General features: G+C 39.2%; 1 protein-coding gene across 4 annotated transcripts; it reads right to left on the bottom strand.

Moving 5' to 3' along the window:
- Positions 1–872: 872 nt before the first annotated feature.
- On the bottom strand, positions 873–14,381 carry rab24 (RAB24, member RAS oncogene family). Of its 4 annotated transcripts, none has more exons than XM_037118724.1 (9): positions 13,918–14,381; positions 12,216–12,419; positions 11,563–11,631; positions 11,040–11,118; positions 9,086–9,153; positions 6,678–6,777; positions 4,820–4,866; positions 3,491–3,550; positions 873–3,393 (listed from the first exon to the last, which is right to left on the bottom strand). In XM_037118724.1, the coding sequence occupies exons 2-8, from the start codon at positions 12,330–12,332 to the stop codon at positions 3,494–3,496; spliced, it is 537 nt and encodes a 178-aa protein (XP_036974619.1). In that variant the 5' UTR covers positions 12,333–12,419; positions 13,918–14,381; the 3' UTR covers positions 873–3,393; positions 3,491–3,493. The 4 variants fall into 4 exon arrangements, with proteins under 4 accessions (XP_036974619.1, XP_036974618.1, XP_036974616.1 ...); XM_037118723.1 differs by having other exon boundaries at positions 873–3,390; XM_037118721.1 differs by having other exon boundaries at positions 887–3,393; positions 4,816–4,866; positions 13,918–14,380.
- Positions 14,382–15,247: the final 866 nt, after the last annotated feature.

Below are 15,247 nucleotides of genomic sequence, written 5' to 3'. Positions count from 1 at the left end.
ATATATCACAAAAACGATATAACACTAACATTTTCATGTTATAACATGATAGTAATCTGTTTTTCTTTTACTGGTGTGACAGCAATACACTTCTGTACCAAACCCCCCATAAACATGTGCACAAGAAAAAGTAGTTTGAGGATATTTGAGTGATCTGAATGCAATGTTCACGGGACATGCAGATACCCTGTAATATATCAAATGTTTGTTGATTTTATGTCATATGTAATGATTTCTCCGGTGGCATAGCTCATCATGTTCAGTGTCTATAAATAAAATCCAAGGCCAGAAATGAAGGAAGCCTGTTAAACAGGTGTTATCTTGAAAGTGGTTTACAATATAAAGCACAGAGGATTCCACTGTGAAACACAAGTCGGTCACTAAAAGTGACAATTTTGCTGGTTTCAAGTTATTTTATATGACTTATGGTAACATCTCATCTTCAGACCCTAGCTCTAATTTCAAGATTGCTTTCAAGGTGGGGGCAGGTGGCAAGAATTGGAACTATTTAGATAAGAAACTTGAAACCAGTAAAAGTCAGTCGCAGCAAGTGGAAGAAAAAAGGTATGTAGACATTTTTCAATACGGCCACAAATTCAGTTCTGTTAAGATTTGTGATGATTTACAATACACTTTACAATTTTAATTCATATTGCCAGTTTTTTCACTCAAATGCAAAAAGCTCATATTATACACAAGAGCAAAAAAAAAACCAACAAAAAAAAACACTATACAATTTCAGGCCTGTCAGAGCTTTGAAACATTCTTTTAATTTTACAGAACATATTTGTACTTTACACCGGTCTGTCGTTAAACAGCCCTCAATAAAAAATGTTGTGCATCAAAATATCAACATATGGAACATCAACACGTCGAAGCAGCAACATGGATTGTATCCTTTTTATTTTCCCCAGGTCTTCTTGGCAGCACAACTTAAAAGGCAATAAATTAGTGACTCGAGTCTTCCAGTTAAATACAGATGTAAATATTATTCTGAGAACCAGAGATGACAGTTTGTACCATGTTACAACATTCACCACATTTTTTCCAGTGTTGTTGAAATCTGCAGTTTCTCAACATGATGCAGGGGAACTTTGCTCTTCCATTGTCTTTCTCTGTGTCTTCGAAGTTCGTCTTCAAAGAACTGCTATCGTGAAGATTAAAAGAAAATTAAACAGTTGTATTTCTATATGTGTACTTTGCATTTGTAACTACAAAATAGAAAATTTAGAGTCAAAATTTAGAAAATGGCTGTCCTTGAGTTTTTTCTTTCAGTCAGCCAAGGCCATGAAATTTAATTACACACATCTTGGCATTTTGGTAACCGCCACCTTTACATCAGCTTATTTTATTTTCTTTCGACAGAAACATAGCTTATGCAACAAAAGATAGCGTCTCTGATATATGTTGTACGTCCCGTCACCATGGATGTAACATAAGAACTGGATACTGGATTCTAGTAAGGCTGGCATTTTCATTTGAATGTTAACTGAGTGTGTCCACTTCAAAAATAGATAACACAGCTGTGCCCTGTAGACCATATTCACACGGCAGCCGCTTTCCTAAGGCGTCATGCTCAGGGTGGGAAGTCCAACTAATCAAATCAAAAAGATGATGTTGTATGCAGAGAATCTGACAGATTGTTATTATTTTACAGTTCCCCAATTAATTAGCAATTGATAAGACAACAGAAAGGGAAATTCTGGGGGAACTTTGGCCCGTATATCCAGGTACATCAACATATTTGATAACAAATTAGTTACCGTGAGCTTAAGCTGTCTAACATTCAATAAATGAGAACAAGGTGTGCATTGACATTTGAATGTTAATTAACAGCTTTCATGTCATACCATCCAACATTATCAAAAAGTAATGTTAGCCAGGAAGCGGTTGAATGCTTACGTTAGTGGTTACCCAGCGGATGATAATGGGATCAAATATGTTGTTCTACCTTGTTATATAGCCTGATATCACTCTGAATGTTCAGTGTTGTCTTTGAATTTGCCGGTCAATCAAGAGTTGGTTAAATAATAACAATTTGTCAGGTTACGTCTGTTTGTACAACTTCCAACCTGAAACACAACAGTAGGACATTTAAGCTTCCTACCCTGAGGAAAATGGCTGCCATGTGAATATGTGCTGTGGTTGTCCATAGGAAGGAACGGGACTTCAACTCTATATCCAGCCTCTGGGTTCCTTCCGTGTTGTGTCGCCCACTGCCCGCGCTCATTAGTGTTTCTTCCGTGCACGTGTTTCCACTTAGCTCGTTGACTTTACATGAGGATGGCGTAACAAACATAAGGATTGCTTTTCTTGACTTTGGGAAGGTTTTAAAAATCTAAAACCTACATTGATTTAAAATTCTTTACACAAAGAGTTGTAACTTTTAAGGTGTCACGTCAACAGTTTCAGAGACAAGTCTTTTAAATATTGTAGTCTTTGGGGAAATGCTTGTTGCAGTACCACGAGTGGCCACTGGGGGAAAACGTGGTGGCGCAGTATCCAGCTCTGTTAATACATCCATGGCTGTCACTTGGCAAAAGTCGTGGTATGTCTCGGTAAACACTAAAGACACACACAGTCCTGCTACTTCTACTGCGGGAATAAGGCCTTTTAAAGATCATTGGTATCATTTAGTTTATGTTTCTTTTTAACAAGAATTCATTTCAATTTAGTACGACGGGGGACACAGGAGTGTTTTGTTTGTCAGATCACACCCTGTTAGGTGTCGCTCCATTCCTGTAGGCTTCATGGAGGACGTGCAGGACTGACAGGCGGGTTTCCACAACGAGGTTAAATAGAGTAGGAGGTAAACAAAAATGAACTTCTGTAAACAAACCATTCACCCTCCTTAAGCACTGCAGTTGCAACAACAAAAAAGAGCCTCAATCAAGTTTTGTCGGCCTGTCTGTGTCCAGCAGGATCCTTCTCAGCGACAAAGGTCGTCTTCTAACCACAGCACGGCTTCAGATTGTTTGACACTGCAGCTTTACAGATATGTTTACTTCCATAGTCCAGAGGAACAGGGACCAGCTCATAAGAGGACAACACAGGATATAACTGGGTGAAAAGTGCGAGCGTTGGATTGTAAATCCCTCTCCACCCAGTAACAGCAGAAGTCGATCCTCTTCGTTACAGTCTTGCAGCCTTCAGTTCTTATGGCACAAAAGAAATAAACATATCCAACAAGGTGTAAGTAGTTCTGCCTGATTTCTTTTTTTTTGGATCCCAGCTGAGTTATCTGACACACATCCAGCATATCCAGGTTTTACTCCAGCCGAGGCAAAGTGACCACGTCCGTTTCTCTTCCTCATGCTCGACATCAGTTGTTATGGCAACAGGAGTAGAAATATGAGTCTTTCTTCTGACCCAAGTCGACGCCTGTTTCTTCTGCTGAAACACAGAAAGAGACTTTATAATGTATTCGGCAGCTTTGGGATCAGTTCAGGAGGTAAATAGTCAACCAACTTCATGACAACGCTTCATTTACCTGTCATATATTGGAAGGCAGTGCTGTTGTAATCCTCAGCAATTTTCTGGAACAACTCATCTGTTGAGAGGAAGGAGGAAGCCTGTCAATTTTCATCAGTTCATTCACACAGGAAAATACCTGGTTCACAACATGCTCCAACTATGCAACGGCCATTGAAGCTTGAAATGCACTCATCAAGGCTACGGCTGGGTGTAAGTTATGTCGATTGGACACAATCAGAAGAAGATGCTCTCTAAAGAGAAGTGAAATGAGTGGCAGATTCTCAGTAGATAAAAATACACATTGGTCACCGCTGAGCAAGAGCTGTGAGTGCTATGATTACAAGCCCCCTTGCTGATTGGATCCCGTTGTGCTTCAATAAGGTCAAAGTCTGATGACTTGCCTGGCTGAAGAGTCCACACTGAGGTTATAATGACACATTGTTCTCTTAATTTACTTTATTAAATTGTCTGTTCCAGTTACAAGCACATCATGGGCCTTGAGGGAGGACAGATATTTCTGCAATCGCCTTCTGCATCTCGGTTTGACTTCCCGTCTTTTCTAGAAGAGGTCAAAGTCACCTATGTCTCAACTTGACATATGTCTTACATTTTTGCCCAGTTTCCTTTTTCACAATCATTCAAGGGTCACAGGATTTCCACCCGTGTATCGCAAGACCGGCAGCTCAACAGGCGAAATTTTAAAATGTTTTTTACTAAAATGTGTTATTGAAGTGGGTATTTCTTTCAGGAATACCTCGATAGGTAGGTTGTGTGTGTAACGTCGGTGAGCGTGCAGTGGAGAGAGAAAGAGAGTAAGAGAGTGTGAATCTTTGTAACAGCAAGTATGAAGGAAGTAACATTATAGACCTGAATGCAGCAGTGCAGTCTGTGTACAGTTTAGGCTACTTGCCTAAATTCTCCTGAACAGCTCTGGTTTCTTACTTGCCTCCTGCTGATTACAGTGAAGAGGGTAATCCATGGAGTTGGTGACAATAGACCTTCCATTTATACGTAGTTCATTATTGTTAATGATTTTACTGTTTCAGGTAAAGTTTTGTGCATATTTTCATTTATCAGTTTCTTTCCTGAAAAACTGACTGCATCTGCTATGCTGGATTACAGACTTCTCTTCTACTGAAACATACTTTTATTTTCAGTAATCAGTTATATTTATTAAATGTATTAAATCATCTAAATCCATCCAGATCTCCATTATCAGTATCCTGAGGTAAACACACTTCCTCTTTTGGCAGCCCATGAATGAATACAGCTGTGCAGCTGTTATTGCAGTTAACCACCCGGGTTAAATATGGTCTGCAGATGACTGAAGGTGTGACTCACCCACATTATTTCCTGTTTTACTGGAGGTCTCAAAATGCTGTGCACCAATCTCTGTGAAGCAAACCAAAACAGGTTAAATGTCAGTCAGGCGGAGGCAAGGAAAGACACGATAAGTTCAGTCCGTGTTGCAATTCCTGCAAATCACGCACAGAGAGTGATGGGTCAGATGAGGTCAGCAGTTTGTTAATATCCTTTAACCATTTTCAAGATGCTAACAAAAACTTTGTTGATCTAATTATTTCACAGAATGGGCAGAAACAGAATCTCAGAAATGTCTGTGTTGATCCTTTAACTTTTTTTCCAGGTAGAAGGATGAGCACAGCTCAATTCTGCAAGTGAAACCAATGAAAAGCCTTAAACTGTTTTTTTAATAGGGTTTCTGTTCTTCACTTCTTAAGACCTTCTCTGTGTGACACTGAATGCAATATTATTCCTGTATCATGATGGCAATCCAGTCAGGGTCATTCTGCATTTCATGTACATCCCAGCAGTGTAAAATTATTTGTCACCTGACGGTGGAACAGCAGCGCTGCGCCGCTATACTACTAGCTCAGCGCCACTATACTCATTTTCAGTGTTAGCTGCTTTGTAGTGAGTGAGGGTGACGAGCGAGCTTCTGTATGTCCCCCTCCTGACAGCGAGGAGACGCCCACCCCCCGTCCAATGATAGCGAGCGTCTTCCCCCCTGGAAGTTGATTAGTGGCACAAAATAAAGGGATGATTTTTGACTTTGTGATTAACTTGCTTGGTTATTTTTATTTTAGGCAATTCTTACACATGTTCTCCTAATGTGTTTTTATGGTAATGTCTAGTCCGATGCAGCATAGTAATTTCAACCTTAACCACTTTTAGTTCCAAGGCATATAACATCTTAACATCTACCAACAGCCCCATATAAAGTGTTTAAAAAATATAACTATAATATAACTACCCTTTTTAAAATTTTAAACAACTTCTTCTACAAACTGTCTGGAGCCTTTTGAGTAAACTCAATTCATTTCAGTTGTTCAGACTTTTCAAGACCTGTAGACTCCATTTACGGTGTTTTTTTTTCACACGCGAAGATGTGCATGAAAGATACTCAGGAGATGAAAGTATATCTGGGTAAACTAAACAAACAAGTTTAACCATCTTGTCAGACAAATTCCTGGTTAATGAGGCGACATACGCTGTCAGGGAACTGTCTCACATCAAAACACAGCATTGGATTGGTGATCATCAGCTGACTCCCATCACACCACAACCTGTAGCACTAGGACTGTCAACAAACAACTACACTCGCCTGTTTTGCCTACTACAGACCCTGTTTATCCACTATGTGAGTATAAAAAGGTAAAATATTAGAGTTTAGAGCTGAAACAACAAGTCTATCAATTGATTAGTTGAATAAAAAGCAACTGTCTTGATGTTGAAACAACTTTTGAAGCAAAAATGCCGTACATTTCAGCTTCTCAAATGTAACATTTAATGATTCCTCTATGAAAGTAAACTTAATTAAGCAACACATTTATAATTAATTAAACTAATCAGAAACTGTCTCAAATCATTAAAAATAAAACCATTTATCATTAAAAAGATTTCTAACCACATCAATCTGTTGAAGCATCATCAGCCTCCTACTGGACAAAGAAAACAATCCTGTGATAATGCAGACATCTTAATGAAGTCTGCATGACAGTGTACTAATGTACAGCACAGTGCGCAGCTGATGCTGGACATTAGTAACAGCTGACTTTTTCCATCAAACAAGCCTCTGTAGCACATCAGTATATTACAACGGAGTGATTACATTTACATGCACACATACCAGTCATGAACAGTGACAGAAAGGCAGATTTACATCAGTGAGACTGACGTTTTACCTTCAGCAAAGTCCTGAGCGTCGTGGTAGTCGATTTGGCGCACACTCCGATCTGCTTCAACCAGGTCGTTCTTGGTGCCGCACAGGTAGATCTTACAGTGCTGGATACACGACACAGACACACAAAAACAAAATACAACACAAGCTCAGCATATAACTTTGAATTTTTTCACTTCAACTAGCTCACTGAGTCCACTTAGATCTACCGCTATACAATGCATGCAATTAGAATAAATGTTTACAAATGCATCATTTAAACTATTCATTAATTTTGTTAAAACAGTCATGAAACAAACTTGTCATACACTGTTGGGCTGAGTGTGGGGCCCTAATACTATTTTTGGGTATTGACTGAAATGTGTCCACTGGAATCAAATATCTGTTCAGATTCATAACCTTGTTTCCTCAATTACTGATCAGATATTTTCATGTTATTATTATGTTGTTATTATTTCGTGCATAATGATAATATAATTATAATAATTGCTAATCTTGCATCAAGTTGTGTTTAGACGACATTTAACATTTAGTTTAGTATGACTTATTCTGGTAAAAATAATAAAAACAACAAAATAACCTTTAGATACACTATATTACCAAAAGTATTCGCTCACCTGCCTTTACTCATTCTATGAACTGAAGTGCCATCCCATTCCTAACTCATAGAATTCAATATGATGTCGGTCCACCTTTTGCAGCTATTACAGCTTCAACTCTTCTGGGAAGACTGTCCACAAGGTTGAGGAGAGTGTTTATAGGAATTTTTGACCATTCTTCCAAAAGCGCATTGGTGAGGTCACACACTGATGTTGGTCGAGAAGGCCTGGCTCTCAGTCTCCGCTCTAATTCATCCCAAAGGTGTTCTATCGGGTTCAGGTCAGGACTCTGTGCAGGCCAGTCAAGTTCATCCACACCAGACTCTGTCATCCACGTCTTTATGGACCTTGCTTTGTGCACTGGTGCACAGTCATGTTGGAAGAGGAAGGGGCCCGCTCCAAACTGTTCCCACAAGGTTGGGAGCATGGAATTGTCCAAAATGTTTTGGTATCCTGAAGCATTCAATGTTCCTTTCACTGGAACTAAGGGGCCAAGCCCAGCTCCTGAAAAACAACCCCATACCATAATTCCTCCTCCACCAAATTTCACAGTTGGCACAATGCAATCTGAAATGTACCGTTCTCCTGGCAACCTCCAAACCCAGACTCGTCCATCAGATTGCCAGATGGAAAAGCGTGATTCATCACTCCAGAGAACGCGTCTCCACTGCTCTAGAGGCCAGTGACGGCGTGCTTTACACCATTGCATCCGACGCCTTGCATTGCACTTGGTGATGTGTGGCTTGGCTGCAGCTGCTCGGCCATGGAAACCCATTCCATGAAGCTCTCTGCGTACTGTACTTGGGCTAATCTGAAGGTCACATGAAGTTTGTAGCTCTCTAGCAATTGACTGTGCAGAAAGTCGGCGACCTCTTTGCACTATGCGCTTCAGCATCCGCTGACCCCTCTCCGTCACTTTACGTGGCCTACCACTTCGTGGCTGAGTTGCTGTTGTTCCCAAACGCTTCCATTTTGTTATAATAGAGCTGACAGTTGACTGTGGAATATTTAGGAGCGAGGAAATTTCACGACTGGATTTGTTGCACAAGTGGCATCCTATGACAGTTCCACGCTGGAATTCACTGAGCTCCTGAGAGCGGCCCATTCTTTCACAAATGTCTTGTTTCACAGTCTGCATGCCTGAGTGCTTGAATTTATACACCTGGGGCCAGGCCAAGTGATTAGAACACCTGATTCTGATCATTTGAATGGGTGAGCGAATACTTTTGGTAATATAGTGTATCTCTACCAAAACTTGGATATCCAATGGCAATCGGTATTCAAACACTGTCATATGTAAATTACTGCCAGTTTTTCTGCATGAAATAAGGAGATCTTATCACTCACTTTTACTGCTCCTGGAAATTCATTTTTTTACTACAGCTTCTTTGAAAAAGATGCATTATGTAAGAATAGGCTAAAAAAATATGGGGCAGCCTGCTGATAACGGTTGCTGCTATTAGCTAGTTAGCTCAATTAGCAGTGTAGAGAGCTACTATTACCCGAGTGTCTGCCTGGACTGGAAGCTTGGAAAACACCAGGGGAGTGTTTGTGTTTATACAATGAGCACCAGTGCTTTGGACCAGTAGTGAGGGGGTTTTTAGGCTGGAGGCTGGTGTGACTCATGCTACACTAGCCAGTTAGCATGCTAACACCATAGACTGCTCTGGCATCACCTCCAAGTTCACGTTCTGTTGATAATTTCAGTTTGTTTTTTTTATTCTTTTGAACAAGAATTCCTACATAATGCACCTTTAACTGGGGAGCAGCTATATAAAGAGAGTGTTAATATTAATTAGATGAGTTCTCTTACTTCTTCGCAGTTCTGCAGCTCCTTCACCCAGAAACGGGCTCGCTGGAAGCTGCTGCTGTCAGTCAAATCTGAAAGACAAAAATGATTGAACAAAGACTTTTAGTCAATGTGTGTATGTAGATATTTAGTATTCCACAAACATTTCCATATTCTCCTTTGAATATATTCATAAACACAACCATGCATTCACAGAAGAAGTAGAGTAAAACAGACACTGGCATCCGCAACATCAAACTACCAGCTCTTACTATCTCAGTAATTTTTCACAAATAAACCATCAAATCACTGCTATGTACAGGAAAATTAGCAAACAATCAAGATGGATGGTAAAAAAGAAAATGGCCCTGCTGACTTGAATAAAACATGACAGCAGAGTGAGTAATCCACTGGGAAATGCCATCAGCTATTTCCTTAGAGACAAAGTTCCCCAATGTGGAACAAAGAAACAGGGACGTGAGAACCATTCAGAAAAGTCTGCACATAGCGAGCCTTAACATGTCCGAGGATCATTTTCTCCGATATGTTCACTGTGGGCAGATTGTGCTCCAAAGTTCCAAAGTTATGGAGAAACTCTCGGTCCAATCATAAAGTAAACAGCTGCTGTTTTGACATCTGTGGAGGAATTCAGTAAATTATTGTAGATTTCTTTAAAAACCAAGGTTACTTTCTCACAATGAACTGTCCTGGAGTTATATAATGTATCATGCGTGATTTCAATGTATTCCCCACAGTAACTGTGTTTACATTCTTTTGTTGACATTGTGATAGTGGGCGATAATGGGAGGATTCGCCTTGTCATGTTTATATTTGTGTGTTTACAGAGGAGATGGTTTTGCCAGATGACTGTTACTGGCAAGGGGCAACCTGCTTCAATCTGTCCTCACTCTCAGCAATTTCTACTAGCATCACTTAAAAACAAGCGGCCAAAATAACCAATCACAGTACTTCAGGTCTGCACGTAGCCACTGTAAGCCTGACATTGAGTTACATTTTAACCTGTAGCCTGTGTGTTCCCCATTGTGTTTTACAATCGTGATTTTTTTGCGGTTTTGAAGAAGAAGGCAAGTATTTTGGATTAAGAGCAGTGCACTTTGAGACCATCAGAGCCTATGTTGTATAATGACGAATAAATTACCTCGTACATTATATCTTAGGTCCATGTTCTGTATTTGTAGAGGGATTTTGGGATCCTCCCATAAAGAGGACTTTTACACTTTCTTATCAAAAATGTCCAATTTCACATTGTTGTGGACACATATTATAAACTTATCAGTGGAAATAAAGATAATAATAAAAAAAAACCTCCCAGAATCTTAAGGATGGAATCTAAAGTCCATCGAGTACTAACTAGAACTGGCAGATTTGGGTAAAGTCATTGACTTGTTTATGATCCTCTCATGCTGAAGTGCTGCTAAAGAAAAACCTAGTAGCTGCAGTGGCTTTGTTGGCATGAAAGGCCAGAAAAGACGTTTAAACTGCTTAGACTGAACATAGTCCAGATTCTCTGCAAGCTTGAGAAAAGTCAGCTAAAATATCACTGTAAGCCAAAACCAGACACTGATGGTAGCTCACTAACAAGCTGACAGCATCTATTAAACAAATTCCCTGATGCAGATCAGTGGCACAATGTTCAGCTCCCCGTTGAAAACAGCACAAAAAGCAACCTTTGCTTTTATGCGTTCAGTTCTATATGAGGTAAAGTTCTTAATCTAAAGTCATTTATTACAGCATGAAATTCACAGCAGCAGCAGAATCCAAACGAAACATATAAAGAACAGTGAAAACAAACAAAAGTAAACAAGTCTGCTATTTTAAGCTTGCAAATGCAAACTGCAGTATGATGTGCTAAATCAACAATAAATCATCCAGCTGTTCTCCCAGTATGGCTGCTAAGGGTTGAGTCACAACACCCCAAAGCTCAATGGCAAGATGATAAGGAACAACGGAGATTTACCGTAGCAGACGATGGCTGCCCGGGCTCCTCTGTAGTAGATTCGGCTCATCGCCTCGTAGCGCTCTGATCCCGCTGTGTCCTGAGAGAGACAGAGGAAAGCGAAACTCTGGTTCATCCACAGTGAAAGTAGACCGGCTGAAATAATGAAGGACAGAAGAAACCACAATGCTAACTACTTCCTTCTCCAGTTTCTCCACACTGCTTCACAGTTTACTGAAATTTACAGTCATTGTTTGTCTTCTATTTTTGTTTCCTATACAAATCTTTCATTTTTGGTCGAATGTATTCTTCATTATACTGCTGTTTATTAATCTTTGTGTAGATTTTTGCTTCCTGGAGAAGAAGAGTTTCCTCCAGATAAACCATCCTGCACTCAGTTGTCAGATCATTCAACTGTTTGCTGCTTTTAAAAAGGCATGTAGATGTGGATTGCAGGAGCTGATGTGATGTGACTGGATATCAGGCTGCTACTGAGGCACATTTTCAGATCACTCTATAACACACACATTCATAGCCAACTCACCCATATTCCTAGGGTAATCACCTTCTCTCCCACCTGGATTGGTTTGGCAACGAAAGCAGCACCGATAGTCTGTGAGGAAGAGAATACAGGCACAGGAAAGCACACTGGACAATCTCAGTCTGAATATTGTTCCTTTATGTTGTCCTATGCTAACATGGAGCTTCTGCTGAAATCCTGAACTGCAACTGATATTGCACACAAAAGCAACAAATGTATCCCAACACATCATGCAGATTACTTTGGTTGAAGTATTAAAATCACGGAGAATAAAACACATGTGAGAGATTGCTCCAAAGCTGAACTCTGTTCATAATTACTTCATGCAACTGTTAAGTTCTAACGATATCATGGTGCATCAATCTTTATCTGGACACAAGAGAGGCATGTCTGAACAGCTTCAACGTTAATATGTACGATTTAACAAAAATGCTTGTCTAATGCAGCATCTGCTTGAAGAAACACACCGAAACATCACTGCATTCCGCGTTTCTATCAGTGCTTTTATGCTTCAAGATGAGCACAGAATCAGGCCTTATTAGCACAACCTCCCCGCAGCTAAATATATAAATAAAGCCTTTCATCCAGGCAGCAGGCGGGGAGGAAATCAGCAAAGAGATGATATGGACATCAAAAGCTGAACAGATGACACTTACGTTCTGGTACGGGCCCACCAAGAAGCGATGATGAACGTATCTCTCTACCAGGCTGGTCTTCCCCACGCTCTCCTTTCCCAGCATAACCACTTTGGCATCCACACGCATTGCACTCATAGTAAGTGGGTTTGGAGAAGCCCAGGAAGACACCGCAGCAGAGCAAACAGGAGGTGGGGGGATTAATTTACAAGGATGCTCAGTGTGCTGTTTGGACAGAAGAGGACAGGATGCACAACAAATGAGGGGACGCAAAACTGAACTCATAAATAGAATTTCCCCTTTTTGAGGAACTAACAGTTATACTTGATGCATTAAAAACATGACAAAGGGTTTTTTTTGTTTTTTTTTAAATAAACATAAACCTGACCTTACCACATTCTAAACTTATCTAACTTTTTGGGGATTGCTTACAAATTGTTTTACTTCCTCTTGTCTATATCTGTATTATCCGTATACAGTACATGAGAAAACTCATGTATTTCTACACTTAAGCCACAATTTAGTCTTTCTTTTCAAAATATAAATAAGGGCTGCCACGAAGGAGTATGCCAAAACTAAAAGCACCATCATCCAATACATCCAGTTAAGTCTTAAATATCTAGATTCTGACCAAGAGTAGAAAAACCCAAAGTATTCTCCCTATGAAGATATGAATATGAAAATTACTTATTTAATTGCTTGGCAAATGACTAAAATAATACTGCCACTGTTTTGATAACAGTGCTGTTGAAAGTACCCAAAGTCATACTTGAGGAAAACTAAATATATTGTGGTAAATATGACTTTTTTGTTGTTGTTACTTTGGTAAAAGTGACTCATACCAATGGTACATGAGCAAAAGTCTATACATATCCAATATCAGATGCACAAGAACAAAAGCACAAGTAAAAGCTAAGCATACATGTATTTAAATGTTTATACTGTATAATGTGGGTTGACCCATAGAGACCCAATACAAATCTCTTTCAAAACTGAATAAACAAGCTGCTCTCAGAGGAAAATAAGGTCCAGAACACTGGTTGAAGCTAGGAAGGTGGCAGGGTCCGCCAAATATAAACAAAGTGAGACAGCATGAGACTGTGTTGTCCTCTTAAGTCAGTTTTTTTATTCAGTTACAAAAAGAAAGATTGTTTGTTTGTTGCGTTTTTTTTTTTTGTGTTTTTTTTTGAAGATCTTTCTCCTCTGATTAAAACATATAGCCCAGAACTACATAGTGCACCTTTAACAAGTGAAACATGTGCCTCCAAAATGTAAATACTCAAGTAAAATACCTTTCTTGAGTAAATGCATGCAAGTTATACTCCATCACTGCTGGATAATGACTACTAAAATGATGACACTGATACTGTAAATGGGAGACTAAAATATAAAGCAGAAGGCATTAGCTTACAGTGAATTTAAAAAAACAACAACAAAAAACCAAATCTGTTCGACTTCAGTTTAACTTGTCGGACCTCAAGGTTCAACTTTTACAGGATGAAGGTACAATTAAGTGTTGCTGACCCCGCAAACTGTTGTACTTTATCTGAAACAACCTCCTAAAACAAAATAAACGTTTTGTAAAATTAGCCATGTGTCGTTCAGTTACTTCAGTGGGACTAACATGACAGAGCTAAAACAGCAGCCTCACAAGAGCTAATCATGGTTCGAGATCTCAGCTAACCTAGCTAACTTCAGCAAAATAAAAACACTCAAAACTCACCTGGTAGCTAGCTCGTTTGAAAAAACCCTTCTCAACATGTGATCTTCTCCAAGCAGTGACAAAACTGGGCTGTCACTGCGTGCCCACAGAACCTGTTATAAAGTACAGAGTGTCTCAGCCAAAGCGCTTGTCATCTCTGCCCTGCCTTGCTTAGCACCGGCTGCTGTTTGGATACTGAGTGGCGGCTAGCTGCGGCAACGTTAATAACACTGTTGCGCAATGCCTGAAATAAAGCGCCCAGCCGTCTGTTAGCTAGATAAAATTACAGGAAAAGAAAGTAACCGGCCGACATCGTATCTAGTTGAGGGGAGCTTTGTTTTCTGGAAATAAATCCAGCTCGTATTAATGAGAGTAGGAAATCTCCATCTGAGCTTTGTTTGTTTGGGTGGGAACCAAAGAGGTGTCGGCGTCCGTTTCCATAACACGGAAGTGCCCGAATTACGCGAGACAATCACCGGATGTATGGGACCAATAACATTTTATGTGTCAGAGGTGTTTTTTTTTTTTTGTTTTTTTTTAACTATTGAACATGTTTTTGCAGATTGTTTCCACACTACTGACTTCTCTTGATTTACAGAAATATCTTTCAGCAATGCTTGAACAAGATGTCATATCTTAAAAAATATGGATATTTTACCAATTCTCAACAAGTCCAACTTCTCCCCACATGAAATGTACATACATAATTTGTTATTTTCGCAAAAAACCCATCCACAAAATGAAATCGCTTTAAATACTGCCCGCTGTCACTCTTTTAAAGTTACAGATTTGAAATTATATTTGACCTCAACTGAGAAAACAGAAATTGGCAGAAGTAATTAGACTTTTTCAAATCTACTCTTTTTAATTAGCGCTCCTCTTAAATCTAAATTGTGTTTCATATTCTTATGTTTGTTGATGTGTTGAAATGGAAAGAAGTGGAATATAAGAATATAAATTGTTTGTATGTATTTGAAGTTCTTGAATAAAGAAATGTGAATATTTTCCTGTTTCCTCAGTCTTTTATGATTATAAACTGAAAATATTTGGCTTAAGAATATAGTTGTGGGATTTATTTCGACATGAACTCCCCAGTCTTAATTTTTTTTTGGCAAGATATCTGTAATTATATTTCCCTTTACATTGATGCTGAATTTTCCCTCTGATAAACTATTTTTTTAAAAAGCTGAAATTTTGGCCTTAAGAAAAAAAATCTCAATTTTAAAACCATGAATCAAATGTATCTTTCAATTGCATTAATTCAATGAGATTTAAATTAGAGGTAGACTAGTGTCACCTCTGTAACACAAATGTAGAAACAACAGTGCACCTGTTTTATACTTGTGATGCA

Source organism: Acanthopagrus latus, chromosome 13 (genome assembly GCF_904848185.1).
Source record: "Acanthopagrus latus isolate v.2019 chromosome 13, fAcaLat1.1, whole genome shotgun sequence".
Classification (NCBI taxonomy): Eukaryota; Metazoa; Chordata; class Actinopteri; order Spariformes; family Sparidae; genus Acanthopagrus; species Acanthopagrus latus.
Note: the sequence above shows the minus strand (reverse complement) of the source record. Positions and strands in the feature narration are given on the sequence as shown.